The sequence below is a fragment of the Acipenser ruthenus genome, chromosome 19 (genome assembly GCF_902713425.1).
Source record: "Acipenser ruthenus chromosome 19, fAciRut3.2 maternal haplotype, whole genome shotgun sequence".
Lineage (NCBI taxonomy): Eukaryota > Metazoa > Chordata > Actinopteri > Acipenseriformes > Acipenseridae > Acipenser > Acipenser ruthenus.
This window is the reverse complement of record NC_081207.1, coordinates 1,277,861-1,294,913: the sequence shown is the minus strand read 5'-3', so window position 1 is coordinate 1,294,913 and position 17,053 is coordinate 1,277,861. Positions and strand designations below refer to the sequence as shown.

At 43.9% G+C, this 17,053-nt stretch overlaps 1 protein-coding gene across 1 annotated transcript; it reads right to left on the bottom strand.

The window, feature by feature from the left end:
- Positions 1-665: 665 nt before the first annotated feature.
- LOC117424780 (myeloid-associated differentiation marker homolog) lies at positions 666-2,532 on the bottom strand. The gene has a single exon (XM_034041484.3). It carries the CDS (start codon positions 2,264-2,266, stop codon positions 1,403-1,405), a length of 864 nt encoding a protein of 287 aa, XP_033897375.1. The 5' UTR covers positions 2,267-2,532; the 3' UTR covers positions 666-1,402.
- Between the last annotated feature and the right edge of the window lie 14,521 nt (positions 2,533-17,053).

Below are 17,053 nucleotides of genomic sequence, written 5' to 3'. Positions count from 1 at the left end.
ACAAAACCCCTTTCCAATAAGCAGCTGATGAATAGGTTGCTACATATCAAATGGCCATCAACACAAAACACAAAGCACTATTGCACTATAGCTGCGAATAGTTTGTAACTAAACAAGCGTCATAGAACATTTCAAATATATCGTTTTTGGCTTGTATCCTTAGCTGCACATGGACTATAGGGTGGCACAAAACAGCAGCATTTTCCTGCAGTCCTGTTCAGATTGACACATTGGTGTGTGTTTAGCCTTCATCATTCTGTGTTCTTCATAATGAAACCTGTGTGCAAGACATGGTCAGCTCAGCTCAGCTCAGCAGCCACATCCACATCCACCCAGTCCCTTTTGTGGTCAAGTTATTCAAGTCAGACTGAAAGGCAGGTTCTCAGGCAGGAATCAAATATATAGCAAACCAACCCCCCATTAACAGCAATCATTTAACTACTCCTGCCTGCAGCTAACTTGTTTCTGAGTAATACATCTTTTTAAATTCTCTTAGATTTGCTTTGCACTTGCTTCAAACCATGTGGCGCTTTCTGTAATTAAAAGGACTTTTTTTTTGCACGTCTTGTTTTTTTTTGTTGTTACTTTTTAAGTTATTTTTATTGCTCTCCTCTTATACAGCTTTTTAAAGAAAGTTGAAAAGGGAATAAACCAAAACCACAATCTTGCGTATTTACTTTTTGTTTATTTTTAGGAAAAGTAGCAGTTTCATGGTTTTTAATCATTGTAAATCATTTCTTGGTGAACACATAATCACATCTGGACTGTAACACAGAATACTGTCAGCAAAAGGTTTGTTATTATGTTTTTTAAGTTTCTCTTCACAAAAGAAGAAGTGAAAAGGTAGCATGCAAATTTAACAAAAGGGAGCCAGCACAAGGTGTGCACAGTGCTAAACACTAATAACAATGATCTAGATGAGTTAGGTCATCTTTTTCTATTGAAATGACCAGGTATTATTCTGACAACATGTCCCCAAAGAAATGCTACCGTCCAGAACGTTGTACTGAAGCTGGTTTATTTGTTTGCTACACATGCACTTAATTTGCTAGATCTAGAAATATATATATATATATATATATATATATATATATATATATATATATATATATTATTCCAAATTGCTAATCACTCCAAAGCACAATTTCAAGTTGAAAAACAAAAATGGCATCTAATTATATTTTAAAAGTAACACCTATTTGTCTAATATGATACATTTCTCTCTTTGTATTTATTGGTATGTATTTGCTTTTTATCTCGGTAGTTACACTTGGAAAACCAACACAAACCCATGGCTTGGACATCTGCTGATGGTTTGATTCAGTACTTTTATATTAGATAAAGCGTATAAGATCTAGGACTGTACACAACTTACAATACGTTGGAATCCTCGGTGCTTCCTTTAGGCTCTGTAATACAGCAGCTTGAAGGAGAAAGCCAAGTCCACAGTGTAAGCCAGCAAGTTCAGGCAAGTCATTACAGTGGCGGTTATAACCTTCCAAGTGTGCTGTTTACAGCGGTCAGGATGCACCAGAGCCCAGACCCAGTAGCCCACGGCTGTGATGTACATCAGGACACACAGAGAGCCGAAGCCTGCCAGGATCCTGTCGAAGGGGACGGGACAGCGTCCCGTACACTCCCCCAGCATGACTCCAATGGTGCATAGGGACATCAAAAAGCAGCTGCAGTAAACTGCCACGCACCACCAGAAGAGCGGGCCAGCCTTGCACGTACCCACTACGTCGCTGTCCAGAGTGACAAAGACCACGCAGGCTCCGAAGACCTCGAAGACCTTTAGAAACCCTGGGGTGGTGGCCATGTACCCCCGCTGCTCCACGTTCCTCACCTTCGTTATACAAACCTCTGCAGCGTACGCCAAGAAAGTTAAGCAGGAGAAGATGGAGGCAGCCACCAAGCGGGGGTCAATGGATGCCTCATGCTTGATGGCGCAGTAGGGGAAGCCGATGGAGGCCATCAGGGTCATCAGTGCTCCCAGGAGAGCCATGGTGATGGGAAGGTTCTTCCAGGAGACTGGGACGAGGCTCTGGAACTGAACGAACTCCACCAGGAAGATCAGGGCTGTCAGGATGAAGAAGAAGCACCAGGTGAACATGCAGAACGTGTAGGTATTGGATTTGATGATTGTTTCGTTGTTGCTCGCCAAAGACACCAAGCTGAAGGTCGTGCATCCGAACAACAACTCTAAGATGCGGACCAAGGCCTGAGGGGTGGTCAGCATGTTGATCTCCCCCAGGATCACCGGCATCTTCAAAGATAACTCCCTGTGTCTGTGAGAAACCGCCGTGTTCAGTCCTGGGTAGATACAAACTGGTTCTGGTTTGCTTGCAGGGCCATCCGTGTAGAGGAAATCCAAACCTGTTTGTATCAAAGTGCTCAGCTTCGTCTGTGTGTTGCAGTTTGTAGCAGTGTAGAAAATCCTAGAGGGATCAACGCTCAGCCAGATTCTCAGTTAGAATGTAGGCAGACAGATTCTACTCTCAGTCACAAGTCAGGTATGATATGATATGTTTCCAGTTTATTTAAAAAAAAATAAACCTTACCCCTAATCTAAATGTATCTTTCTTATTGGTGCAAAAAACCCCCACCATTTCCTGTTGGAGTCGCATTCTGCGTCGAGCTGAGGTGCGCATGCAGTGTGTGAGTAGGAGTTGGAAGTGAGTTCTGTGACCACAACAAAAGGAAACTCAAACGTATCTCTTTCGTTCTCTCTGCTCGACGGCAACATCATTTTTTCCTTGTTTTTAAAGTCACCAAAAAAAAAAAAAACACTTTGCATAACGTGAGGGGAAATAATCTTTTGCATTAGTAACATTGAGTATTCAGATTTACAATCTGCTCCGTACAGCAGGGGCTCACAGCTGTTAGGGGCCCTTCATAGTTGAATAATTAGCAGATAGGTACTAGTATCCTGCCCTTGTAAAAATACCAGAACACCTCTTTGTCCAGTTACCACTCTGAACTCTCTATTTTTCCAGACTTTCTAGTAACACTCTTGAACATTATGCCAGGCTCATAACACTGTATAATTACAATGCACACTGTGCATACTTTTCCATAATCACATAATATACATATACGCATTTATAACACTTAAGCATAACATTACTTGCATTACAAACCAAATGTCCTGTAATTGATAACCCAGCAGTTCAAGTGCATACTGTCTCTGTGTCTCGTACACCTTCCCATTTCTAGTGCAATTATCCAAAGCACTAAATAATATCATTTTGTGGCATAATTTGACACAAATCTTCTGAATACTAATATGCATGATATATCTTGTGTGAAAGTGATCCCGAAGGGTAATTTGACACAAGATATATCATGTTAGGTAGGCTTGGTAAAGGTGCTACACAGTGTTGTTCAAGTGTTAGCGACTCTGTCATTGTCACACTAAAGAGATCACAAGACCATGAAGTCTCATTACATATCCTGTGGGGTTGTGGTGAGTACTGTTTCTAGCAGAGGTGAGCTTAAATTACTTGAATGTGCGTCCAGCTGTTATTTTAGGCCGGAAATCTGGTTTTGTACTTCCCTCTAATAATTACAATTCAGCCTTTTACCAAACTAGTGAAAGAGATTCTACCAATGATGTGATTCATCAAACCTGGACTCTTTCTGCATAGAACACAGAGGACACACTGAATTCCATCCTCTTATTGTTGGGAGGGAAGTAGGGACTGTTCCATTGTACTCTTGATATTCTAGTCATGCAAAAAAAAAAGTTACCCCTGGAAGGAGACATGAGCTAACATGTGTAACTTTCATAATTACTTTTTACATTGGAACACGCTGAGTGAGGAATCAGTTGAAAGCAGGCTAATCACGCAGCCTAATGACAGGTGGCCGCTGTTTCCATTGTTTTGCCCAGTCCTTGCAGGTCTCTTTGCAACGTTAACATTATTGCACAGCAGTGGTCCTTCGTAGCCTGAGCAGCCAAAATGAAAGGGATGTCTGCAACACAAGCAGCACCACCTAGACTGGGAGGTGAACCCTGTTATCAGCTTGCTAGAGTGCATGTCCAACACTGTACTGTGCAGGGAATGTCACTGACACACTGCCCTCTATCTGTGTGAATCAGAGGGAGCACACTTTGGGACAGATTCTCAAACCTATTAACTCTGTCATTACCATGATTAAAAGAATCTCCAGATCCCATTGTAAAAGAAATAAGAAAGCACTCTGGAATGCTTTCTAGAGCCCCGGCCTTTAATGTCTGAGTTGCTTGTTGTTGTTGTGGAAACTTTCCCAGGTGCATTTCTTTCTATTCTGAAATAAAAACCACAATTTGGAGTAAACAGCTTTGAGAATTGAGCCCATTGTTTTTTAAATGACATCCATTCATGTACTCCTGGTGCTGTGATTCACGGTACACAGCACTGCTCTCAGTAGAACCAGCAGGGCCGCCGCCCTGTTTACATCAGTGGTTGGGTCGGAATGCTCATACTAAGATGTACCACAGTAAAAATGCCTCGTCTAGTCTTTTGTTTTATATTTTGTTGTACTTATGCTTAAAATAACCCCATGAATAAAAGCAAATATTTTCCGCAACATCACCCAGTTATGATATCGAAGCGTGGTTTGTATTGCTGCTTTAAGCACACAATTTGATTTCTGGTCTCTACGATTGTTTCTTTAGAGGAAGCTGATACAGGATAAGCTCTTGCAGAATGTAGGCAGGTTTGCAGCTCTCTGCAAGCTGGGGGTTGGAGAGGATAGCGCCTTACGAGAGAAGCGAGGTGTGGTGCTCTTTCCTCTAAAGGTTAACTCTGTGTATTTAAAAACTAGGTGACATGAACTCTTGGACCTAATGCAGAACTAAAGGTGTAATATAACCATTTCTTTCCTTCCTTCCCATTTGAGCAACAATTTTCTATCTGTAATGTCCAGTTGCCTAGTGCTTCTGTAACGGGCAGTGCTGTGTGATACACTGCTGTTACGGATTGCCCTGTCCCGTCAGTTCAAAGCTCTACGATCATGAATGCAGACGAGCCCGGCTCTTTTGCACTGCGGTTATTATGCACAGGGTCAGCAGTGTGAACCCAGCCTCCATTGTGTCACACTTCTTTTTACTTAGTTATCGGTACAACAATAAAATATCAGAATACCAAATGCATTTTAAGATTCATGTGTTTTCTGTTAAAGAGTAAGTATTTTCCTTACTATTTTACTGTGAGTTTCAAAATAAATACAGGTGATGGGATCCCATTGTAGGGTTTGGTTGCTATTGTGCTCAGCAGTGTATAGTTCTGACAAAGCAGGCATATTGAAAGGGAAACGATGCCGCCATGTGGTGTCAAGGTGTATTGCACCAGCAGGGGCTGCCTGCATTGAGACAGCGACTGAGAGATCAACCAGCCAGCACTTAGACTGGCAAATGTTACCAAACAAAAACTTTCCTTCACAGGCTGGGAAATGAAGTTCGATGTTTTGGTCTGAGGAGGTGGTATTGTAAAAGCGTTGAACACTAGCTGCTGAGCTGAAATTCATAGACTTGTGGGTTGTGAAATGGACTCTTTGTAAGCTGCTGGGGGCCAGAATGATTGTACATGTGCTTTCTACACACAGGGACCAGTCCAGTCACTCAGTAATAGAGGCACCACTCCATAGAGCCTCAGAGTGTGTTCAGGAGAGCTACATGAATCCTTGCGGGTGTCTATTTTTATAACCTAAACAACAGCGGATCTAATTCCCACAACTCTGCTAATCCTGCGCACCCCCGCCAACCCCACCCACTTGATTTATTTACACCAGGTTAGATATCCCACTTAAATAAGCAACAGGCCAAGTTCTCAAAGAGACTCCAGTCTTTAATTAACTCCTGTTTTTTTTTTAAAAGGAGGATAAAAACTACCTATTGACTTTACAAAGCTAGCATCAAACAGCGAAGTCATGTAAACGAAGGCATCTTAAGCACTCTCGGTTTTGCACATTGCTGTTGAATTTTCATCTTTCAAAAAATAGGAGTAAGACTGGAATAAACCTGTTGCAAATATGGGCCCGGTATTTCGAACCAGCAACACAGCTTCTTCGGAACTATTTCTTGGTAGTGTTACAGTGTCCCCTTGTCTTATTCCTCTTAAAAACATTGACACTTGCTTTAATATATAAAGGAACCACAGTTTTATTTTAGGACCAGAGTGAAATAGACAGCAGTGTTTTTTTTTTTTGTTGTGGTTTTTTTACACCACACAGCTTGGTACAGTCATCCATCTATATATGTGAGACATGACTACCCGTTATCTTGTATCTCTACAGAGTGATTAATAGCGTTGTTTCGTTCACATCAGTTCTTTCTTTGACCTTGACAAGATAAATAACTCAGATATAGCCGGCGCCACTAAAGAATTTTGAAAAGGTCAGTAAAGGATGTTATTAATGCGGAGAAAATACCCATTCAAATTGAGTCTCTTCTCTTTAAAAAAAAAAAAAAAAGTTAAAACAGAGATGAATAACACATTAATTTATAAGAAAAAAGTAAATAATTGATGTAGCCATGGTGCCAGCAGTAATTTCAGACAGCTCCCCACTATCTCACAAAGACATTTAGGAGTGATTGAGATCAAAGTGTCCCACACTCCCACTGCTAAGCTGAAAGGCAACGCTCGCGACCGCCTTTCCCTGCTCTAATAATATCGTCTTTATGCATTTAATAAACTGCACACCCCAGTCAGGCTATATCATTACAGAGGGCTGAGAGAGCTAATCATTTAAAAGCACAGAATCGCCTCTGTTCTCCGCTTTGAACTAAACAACATTGTGTTGAATGAGGAGGCACATCAAAGCTGTGTCACCACTACCAACATGGCTGCAGCATAAGGCTGCTCAGAGCTCCTGCTTCAGTAGCCTCAGAAGATTAAAGACAGCCTTATCGGCCTATGGGCGCTGCCAGGTGGTTTCATTATTTATTTCTGCTGTGAAGGCCTCAGGTGGCTGGATAATCAATTATAAAGTGGATACAAGTGAATTAAACCTTTCACTTTTTTTTTTTTTTTTACTGTAGCCTTTCACCAAGACCTTCTGATCTCAAACGAGGGGGAGAGGGAGGAGGGAGCTGGCCTGGTGGCTTTTAATTTGCTCCTCTGTGTGATGTCCTTTTTCTCCTTGCTTTTTTAATGAATGTCAGCGATACGGAGATAACAAAGCGCCATTTACATTTTGAGTCAAGCTTCGTTTTCATCCCGTTTCATCGGATTCTGGTCTATTTTATTTAACGGACAGGGCTAAGGTCTGTTGTTTTGTACAAAGAAGAATTGATTTGGGTGTAAAACGCTATATGATGAAATGCCAAGGCAAGCACAAAGAAATAAAATAACAAGAAGATCAAGAACTGAACTGATTTGTCTTTCTAGTTTTCTAACCTTACAATTTGCCTTTGCAAGAAGGTTTCGATAAGACAGCTTACAAAGACATTGAAAACTATCAGACGCGCGGCTCACTTTATTCGCTTGTCTAACTTGTTTTAGTGCTCCACTGCATCACGAGAGTGAGGGTTTGCAAGTTGAGGATGAAAACAAGATTCAACACTACCCTACTAGCATGGGATGGGAAATCTTTTTGACAAAAGATTTGGCAATTACTGCTGTACTTGACTCAGGGCAATACTGATTGCATAGGGTGTGGCTGCACTAAGCTGACTAAATGGTAACTTCACATACAGCCTACGTCTATCCTGCATTGCCCACAGGCACTTTATTTACACAACATAATCCCCCTGTCATTAGAAAGGAGAATGTGTTGGATAATTGATCTTGGTTGCTCCTGGTGTGCTGCTGTATTCAGACGTGCAGGCTGGAGATTTGTGACTCAGAGGGCTTTTTCATGGTTTATGTGAGAGATACTAAATTAAATGTACAGCAACCGAACATCAAATGGCTCTGTAGCATTATTAACGCAGAGTAAACGGGTTGCACCTAAATTCAGGAGTCTTTTTCTGAAATCAAATTATCGGGAATCTAGAAAGGTAGGTAATAAAGAAAGAAAGAAAAAAGTCGTCTGCACATATACAGTGGATGATCCAATCCTTTACCATTTAAACTGTATTTCCCAAAGCCTGATCCCATCTCACATGCGGAGAGCTTCCCGATTGCATGGACCGTTTGTGCAGTGTATACATTCCTGGTAAAATAAGATCGGTCTGCAGTACAGAACCCCCCTGGCTATGCAGGACAGCAGCCCCTCTGCATTGAAATTAAACATGCTTCCCCCGAGCTGGGCCCGAACAATCATTTAAAACCCAATCTCGCCGGCCCATGACCCTGGAAAGGAGAGTCTTGTTATATGAGAGGATTCATTCGTTTTGTTCTCAAATCATCTTTTAAAAAGAATACTGTTAGGATCCTTTTCTGCCTGCTCTTTTGACTCTGAAGAGGTTCTTCAGAGGCTCGCTCAAGAGCCTTGGCTTTATTTAAATGGTTATTCATTCATTCCTTTTTTTTTTTTTTAAGCATAGTACTGTATTGCTGTTTTTAGGATTTTAATAATACAAGCCCACCTCCACAAAAAAGAGCAACTTATAAATACTTCATGAGAACTTTAGAGATGTAAAATGTATTAGTAACAAGGTATTATAAGCAAGTTATAAAAATAAAAGACCTTTTCTTTTTTGTGGGGTCTATGGACCCTGCAACCCCCTTCTTGCACAGTATCCACTGATACCCCAGTGTGGAACTCCGCTACTGAAAAATCCAGCATCCAATGGGCTGTTTACGAGCCTAGTTCCTCTTTACTGTAAACCTGCACTGTGGTTTTATAAAACAGACGGGCCACCATGCTTTACCCATGCTGTACCACACAGTGATAGTGCTTTACGAGGCTGGCCATGGGAAGTCTCTGTGTTTTAACATGATTTCACCTTCCTTATGGTGCAATGATTCACTTTTCTAAGAAAACAAAGACGCGTTGCAGTTCAGTTAGACTGCTGGTCACTGACAGGGCAGTAGACGTTGGATTTTCCTGGAGGCGCGCTGCGTGGTGTTTTATAAGGTTTAAGGGTTACTGTTGAAATGCATTTTCCCTGCCGAGGGTGGGAGTGCAGCACTGTACCGGGGTGATCTGCAGATTGATGGGCAGTCTGGAGACACGCTCCAGTTTAAGTAAATAAACACGCGGTGACCACCCCAGAAAAGGATCCATTAAGAGTTGATTTAATAACCCTTTAAACTCTCCCCTCGCAGTACAAACAAAGTTAGCGCCAGGGAGCGAGAGCTGGCTGTTATTATTTTGCGGGTTCCTTCCTTGACGTACACGATGGCACTTCGGGGTATCTTCGGGCTTCCTGCAGAGAAATGGGTGCTCAGGTTCCAGGAGACTTCACACAGTCAATCCGCTCAGACACCCCCTGCAATAATGAATGGGACTCCCCACGGCAGCTGTAATACATCCTCCAACAACACAGTGCCACCACTGTTTTAAGGTGTATATATATATATACATGCATGTATATATCTATCTGTATATATAGAGGCTTTGACAGGTGCTCCTAACAGTGCATGTTTGATGTAACAGATTCATTCAACACCTTCCCAAGGGCTGGGAGCCCAGTTTACACAGATGCTAGTGTCCCAGGACTTTGCAAGCAGGTGTCTTCTCGTGTTACACAGACCACCCTGGTGCTGCAGAGACCACACCGGTGATCAGGCTGTGCAAAGCTGCGCACGCCCCAACACAGAAGACAATGGTGACGGGTGATTATCTGAGCTCACTTTCTAGCAGCTGGGTGATTTAAACTGGATGATTTATAATCATTAACTGTATGTGACAAAACTGTTCATCTTCACTTGTTTTTTTTAGCAACATTGTCTCTAACTGGCAGATCTTGTCTTGATTGTTATAATCTGAAGCTATTAGATATTAAGTGGCACACATTATACAGGCCTTTTTTTCAGCGCTGCATATTTTCATTTAGGTTTGCCGACTGTATTTTTTTGCGTAACTTTTAAATGTTCCTCCCATGCCCAGCTCACTCCGGGATCATTTGCAAGGTGGCTGTAGACACAATTACTGTTGAAGCTTTTTAAAGAAACATGCTTGCCTGCACGTGTTACTGAAGATGCATTGAGAAGGTGTGGGTGGAACGAGGGGTGATGACGAAGGTAATGATTGAGGATATATATATATATACGGTAGAAGCCAGGCTAGTTGATGGTACACTGTACAGGGCACTGCAATGAATACTGAAGGACCAGGTAAGATTGGGATGCATTTCGAAATAGCAGGTAGGTTAACTACATGCAAGCTAGTCTGAAGATACTGAGCATCAACCCGACGCCCTTAAGCACACACGTGTTTGATTGTGACTGTAACCAGTTTATGGAAACGCACACATTAAACACGGTTACCTCGCTATTCTGTGTTTTTTGTTTCCCATTGTGCCGAGGTGTTCATCACAGCCTCAACCCAAAACAGTTCTTCTGCATTCATTTCACTGAACAACGCAAGCCATTGTCTTCAGATGTGCAGGAACAGACACGCTCACCTGAAATAAAAACAAATAAAGGACACGATGACATTTCGTTTCTCACACAAGCTTACCTTCACAAAAGCATTATGGGTTTTACTAAGAAAAGTCACTATATGATAAAGCTTCAAAGAGAAGGCCAGTTCTGACGCTGTTTCTCACACAAAATGGAGCATCTAAGAAAGCACACAAGACTGGGGACTAGGACTGTTTGTTTGTTTTTTTTTTGGGGGGGGGGGGGGGGTTTGGCTGGTTTCCCAAAGCACTAAAATTGAGACCACCTCGAACAGGACTTGGAAAAAATCAGTTTCATTTTTTGCTTTTCAGTTTTGGTGCTGCGCTGCGTCCCGGCTTCGCTCAATACGACTGTTATACTCAATACAATCTGGAAATGCTTTTGCTCACATTTTTGTCCCATTACTGTTCTACTCTGGGTGCGGAACAATGGGTTCGTTGACCTCAGAAGGCAGAAGGGAAGTGGAGCAGACGCCCACTGTGCGTCAAGGTGACCTTGAGTTGATAGCACCAAGTGTGATCATTCTTGTACTAACTGTCTTTATGGCGACGGCTCCCCTGTTAGGAATTCTAGCAGTGCCCAGTGTTGGGAAGTCATTTTTCAAATAATATTAAAATGATTCCCACGTCTTAGCTATTTCTTACACTGTCCCCCTTGATCCTTAACACAACCACGAAGCCCCCTCCTCATGATGAGTCTCCATGCCAGCCCTGCTTCTTAACCAAGCAGCAGATTGTATCCACTCTGTCCCTGCAGTCCTCCCAGGTCAGCTCTCTCCCCTTCTCCAGCTCCTGTCTCGCTCAGCCCTCTCCCCTTCTCCAGCTCCTGCCTCGCTCAGCCCTCTCCCCTTCTCCAGCTCCTGCCTCGCTCAGCCCTCTCTCCTTCTCCAGCTCCTGTCTCGCTCAGCCCTCTCCCCTTCTCCAGCTCCTGCCTCGCTCAGCCCTCTCTCCTTCTCCAGCTCCTGCCTCGCTCAGCCCTCTCTCCTTCTCCAGCTCCTGCCTCGCTCAGCCCTCTCTCCTTCTCCAGCTCCTGCCTCGCTCAGCCCTCTCCCCTCCAGCTCCTGCCTCGCTCAGCCCTCTCTCCTTCTCCAGCTCCTGCCTCGCTCAGCCCTCTCTCCTTCTCCAGCTCCTGCCTCGCTCAACCCTCTCTCCTTCTCCAGCTCCTGCCTCGCTCAGCCCTCTCCCCTTTTCCAGCTCCTGCCTCGCTCAGCCCTCTCCCCTTCTCCAGCTCCTGCCTCGCTCAGCCCTCTCCCCTCCAGCTCCTGCCTCGCTCAGCCCTCTCTCCTTCTCCAGCTCCTGTCTCGCTCAGCCCTCTCCCCTTGTCCAGCTCCTGCCTCGCTCAGCCCTCTCTCCTTCTCCAGCTCCTGCCTTGCTCAGCCCTCTCCCCTTCTCCAGCTCCTGCCTCGCTCAGCCCTCTCCCCTCCAGCTCCTGCCTCGCTCGCACACACACCTGGGCAGGATTACTGCTCCTCTGGTTGCTCTCGATCTCCGCGCTCCCTCTCCGGGAGAGGGAACAATAGGGTCTTTCTTTGACTCTGCCACCTGGCTCATAGAGGTCCTATGTGATGTGAAATCGCCTTATCTGAGGAGCTCAGGGTCAGGACTGTAGCTGATTAGCAGGGTTAAAACGCACCGGTTTACCCCTCTCTGACCGTCAAGGGGCTAGTGTTGCCCCGGTTGAACTGCCTTCAAACGCCTGGTGTACACGGGCCTCTAACACGAAGAACCCCTTTTCCCTTTCCCCTGTTTATTTTTCTTCTTTTCTTTAAGTGACATAATGGGAGGCAGCTGTAAAGTTTCCAGTACTGCGGAGCGAACACAGGGTCAGGAACACAGTGTTCCACAGATTAAAGGCAGGGCTGCACTCACATTGCTTCGAGGTCTGGGTACGGGCCAGCAAATACTTCAGAGGGTCGGGGGTTTAGAAAAGGTAGACTGCAGAGAGAAAGACTCGGTTACTTCAGTAGTTTTCCTTATTTTAAAAGTTTTCTTTCTTTGTCTTTTGCTAATTACATTTTTTAAACCTGCCTGTAAAGGAGCCTTCCATTACAACTTGCACTGCTTTGAGTGTAGAGACCTGGGATGATAGCAGCACAGCTCTCATACTGGCTTTATATCCCAATCCAATCCACTGAGCCGCCTTGATCCTGTAATCACCTGTGCAGGTGCCTTTACAGTAGACCCCCAAATACAGTACAAATCCTCCTCCTCTGTCCTCAAGGTCCACTGCACGGAGCCAGGAAGGAGGACACGTCCGTCCTGTTTGAAATTTTGACATGAGGAATGAAAACCTGTTCGTCGCTTGCCCGTAACCACTCGGGTAAGCGATGCCAAGGCCCTCCTGTGATAACAGCCCTACCTGCAAGAGAGAGGGAAGGAGAGAGAGAGAGAGCAAGAGAGAGAGAGAGAGAGCATGTCAGAGCTGCACCTTCAGATCACTTTTCACTGCAGCTGAGGTTGTAACGAGATTGAGAGCGCTTTGTTGTTTGCACATGTCTGACTTCAGAAGGAAAGCAGTTTGCGTTTCAAGATGAAAGGTAATATTTATTATTTTGCCGGCCAATTTGTATAGTTGTCTCAAAGTGAGCGAAGAGGAGGCGTAACCAAATGGAATAATTCATGTCCGTTCTAATTCCAGCGAGGGAGGTACAAATTAAAGGTGCAGTGTGCTGCTCCCCTCCTTTCTCTTTTCAATTTCACCCGAGTGATCAAAGATGGAGCCCAGGACAGCAGGTGGTGCAGCTGCTTCGTCGCTGACAGCACTGCGTCACGGCTTCACAACAAGCCTCTTCAAAATGCTGTTTCTGTTGTTTCAAAAGGTGGCTTCTTATTATTTCTGAAGGTGTTTATAAAAGATAGAGCTGCTGAGATGCTGAATCCTGTTTGCCGGGACTGTTCTTTCACTCCTTTTTGTTTTGTAGGGGTTGGGGAATCAAAAAGCCTATTGAATGAAATAAGCCAGAGCTAAGGGATTGTAGCCAAGTCATCATTTCTGACCTGGATAGGCCCGCAGTAAGGACACTGCAGGTTCAACAGCTGTTATGAATCATACTGTATGCTCAGCAAAGCTAGCCCTAGCCTCAGTCCGTTCTTCCTAGTTCTTCCTGTGTAACAGGGAAGATTACCGGCTATTGGTTCCCTAATCACCCTGCAGTTCCTCCTCAATCTTGGACTGCAGCAGCAGCTCACACTGCTGTGTGAATCGAAGCTGTTTCCCCCGCACTGCTGTATAATGTGGCAAAGCAAATAAAAGCATTCTTACACGCAGCGTGGACATTGCTTTATTTTACTTATTTATTTTTATTTAACCAATGATATAAAACTGTTGATATCGTCACAATTGCATAACAATTCAATTCTCATTTATTCCACGCAAAATAAAAGTTAGTGTTAGTGCCTGGTACAAGCATGTCAAACTATCCTGACACATTTCTTCACATTAAACAATACAGTACTCCTTCCATTAAAGGCTGATGTTTTTTCTGCCCTCTACTGGTTCCTTATTGCACTGTACAATCCGAACGTTCCGTTTTGAGTCATTATTTAGCAGTTACAACAATATCGCAAACTGGCGTTTAAAAACACGATTGTACAAATGTTTTCGAGATAATGGATATCCTGCAGTGATCAAAAGAGAAAAAAAAAGAAATAGCCTTGAGCTGTTTATTTCGAAGTGATTGTTACTTTTCTGTTCTACACGCTGCGGAACGCAATTAAAAATATTCAGAGCACCTCTTTTTCACTGGTGGATTTTAATGATGGGTGGACGGCACTCGACTGCCTGTTGTTTGCTGAAACCCTTTCTTGTTATTCTGTTTACACAGTTCCAGTTCTGAGCTATTGGCTTTTCTTTTGAAACAGGGGCAAGGTGGCACAGTAGGATAATTTCTTTATCATACCTTCATCGAGGCCTGGGTTTGACTCCAGTTAAATCACAAATGACTCTTTTGCTCTTAAGATGCTCTGTCTCCTTTACAAGGGGGTCCCAGGGGGCATCAGCCACACACAGTCCGGTTACAGCTCTCACAATAAACATTCCAAAGGCGTTTCCTGGAGCTGCTGGCATACAGACGCATGCCCTGCCAGTGCTATCGGTGCTCTCTGGATAAATACAGAGGACAGCATATCGTCAGTCAACAGCATTAATCTAAATAAATAAACAAGTAATTCTGAACAAGCGGCTTAGAACGAGGCCAAACAAACACATTTGCTCAATGCAGCACATCTGCATACTTCAAGTGCTGTGTGCATTAGCTGGTATCTCCTCACATTAACTAAAGTACCATTAATGAACTGCACAACAGGCTTTAAAATGAATCATTCTTTTTAATGATCTTGTTTTTGTAACATGACACAAAGCTCTGGATCTGAAGGCTGAGCATGGTGGGAGGGATGTGTGTGTGTGTGTTTTGAATAAGCCAAGAGTATTGCATTGAATTAAAAGAGAACAGAACCTCACAACTTAATCACTCAAGCCTGGTTTATGAACAGAGTACTTCAGAATGTTAAATTGGGATCTCACTCAAAGCTGTTGCTTCACAAGTGTCATGTGATAACAAGCTGACTCGCAATTTGTAAATGACAGTACCTGGTACATTAACAAGAGACAGAAACGGAGATTGAATATGCTCATTAAAACCAATGAAACCAATGATCCACAGACTGCATGGTACAGCACCAGAGACTGGATTGCTAAACCAGACTGTATTTATCAATAGAGATATGGAATGCATTTACTGCTTTCTGTAATCCATTTAAAGTTGTGTATTCTTGCACTTGGGGGGGGAAAGTGCTTCCTAAAGGAGTTTTTTTTTGTATTACATGCAGCTACAAAATATAAATGGAAGTGCACACACATTAGTGCCAGTGTCTTCATCAGTGTAAATGGTATGGCACAGTATGGTAAATCAATGCAGCTGTAGGCAGGTTTACCATGATAAATGTGTACAGTAATCCCAAGCACATTTAGCAGGCTTGCCCACGGTCCTCTGTCACTGTTATCATTCATTTAATATGCTCTAACCCTCTGCTATGCATTTCCAGTGGGGTACCTTGTGTCCTCTCTGCCTCTCTTAGAACCCTATGAATCTGGCGGTGTGCTTTTCCGCGGTGGTTCATTCCTATTTTATCAGCACTATTAATCTCTCCATTGTTCTGCACAGCTGATGTGGGGACTGAATCTGGCTTTGACCCAGTAGCCCTGTGGGCTAAATGTATGTTGTTTGCAGCGCCAGGTTTTTAATTGTGCTACAGTACCTGTTCGCTTGTTACTGGAAGCTTGTGGCTTACATTTACTTTTCTATTTTTTTTAAATTTTTTTGGGGGGGCTTGTGAATGTTGCGCTCATGACATCATGGCCTAAGCACCCTCTGCCATTCAGCCCTGGGCCTCTTTCAAGCAGAGGCTGCCAGTTCTGCTGAACTGAGCCGAGCTGCCTGGTGTTTTCACTTGCACACCAAAATCCACTGGCGAATAAAATTGAGACCATCACTTCACTTGTAGGACGCAGACACAAATCCAGGAATGAGAGGTAGCTGCCTGTGTACTCCACCCTGCCCCATTCACTTTCCACTTCGAGGAGTGTTGGTACTCATGATAGTGCTAGATAGGCAGCAGTGGAGCCTGAACCCCTCTCTCTTTATCCAGACGCATCAATGAATGTGAGCATGTCTAAAAATAAAGATGGGAAGAGGTCCACTCTGGAGCAGGTTAAAGGAGTATTTTGCATTTCCATCCACTGCTGTACCTAACAGGGCACTTATGATTGTAACTGCGACGCTGCTCGCCTCCTTTGTGATATGGTTAAGAAGTGTTTTAATTCTATTCCCATGCTTTCAGCTCTTCCTCTATTGAGTTGTGCAAGCTGTCCGTGTGTAAAGCAGCAGTGACAGGTGGGCTGTCTGCGTGAACTGGTCCTGGACTGCAGCTGTCGTGGTCAGTGTGGAGCCCAGCCAGCATCTTTCAAACAGAGCTATCTGAATCGAGCCGTGCTGCTGCAGCTCAAGCATCTATCCACCCACTTAAACCTGGTTCACAGCCCTGCAGATCACAGCCTCGCTGGCACACTGTCACTGAGCACCCTGTCACCAGGTCTGCACTTCCAGGCTCAAACACCACTTACAGACGCAGACAGACACATCTGAAATGGTACTGTGTCAGGGGATCCCAGTCTGATACTAAGCATCTGTTAAGAACACGAAAGAGAGACATACCCATCCAGAGCAGTGTGGCGACACCACAATGACAGGTTCATGTATTGATGCAATAGAACCACAGTGGTAGCAATTGCACGTCTTGACAGACCATTGGAATCTGAACGGTGAGAACCAGCACTGTCATACCGCATCAGGACAGCAGCAATGTTTGTTGCCTAATCTGTTGCGCTTCCATTGCTGGTAAAGTTGCGGCCCGCTTTTAGTCCTGACTGGGGTTCTTCAGGGTAATGGTATGGAATCCAATTGTTTTTTCCATAAGTGACAATGGGGGTTGCTCATATGGATACATTAATACTCATGGACCACCAGGTGGTGCTATTCACAGAGTTAAAAAATGTAAGAT

Coding starts and splice junctions, on each gene's coding strand:
- LOC117424780 (XM_034041484.3), bottom strand. CDS start 2,266: ATGCCGGTGATCCTGGGGGAGATCAACATGCTGACCACCCCTCAGGCC.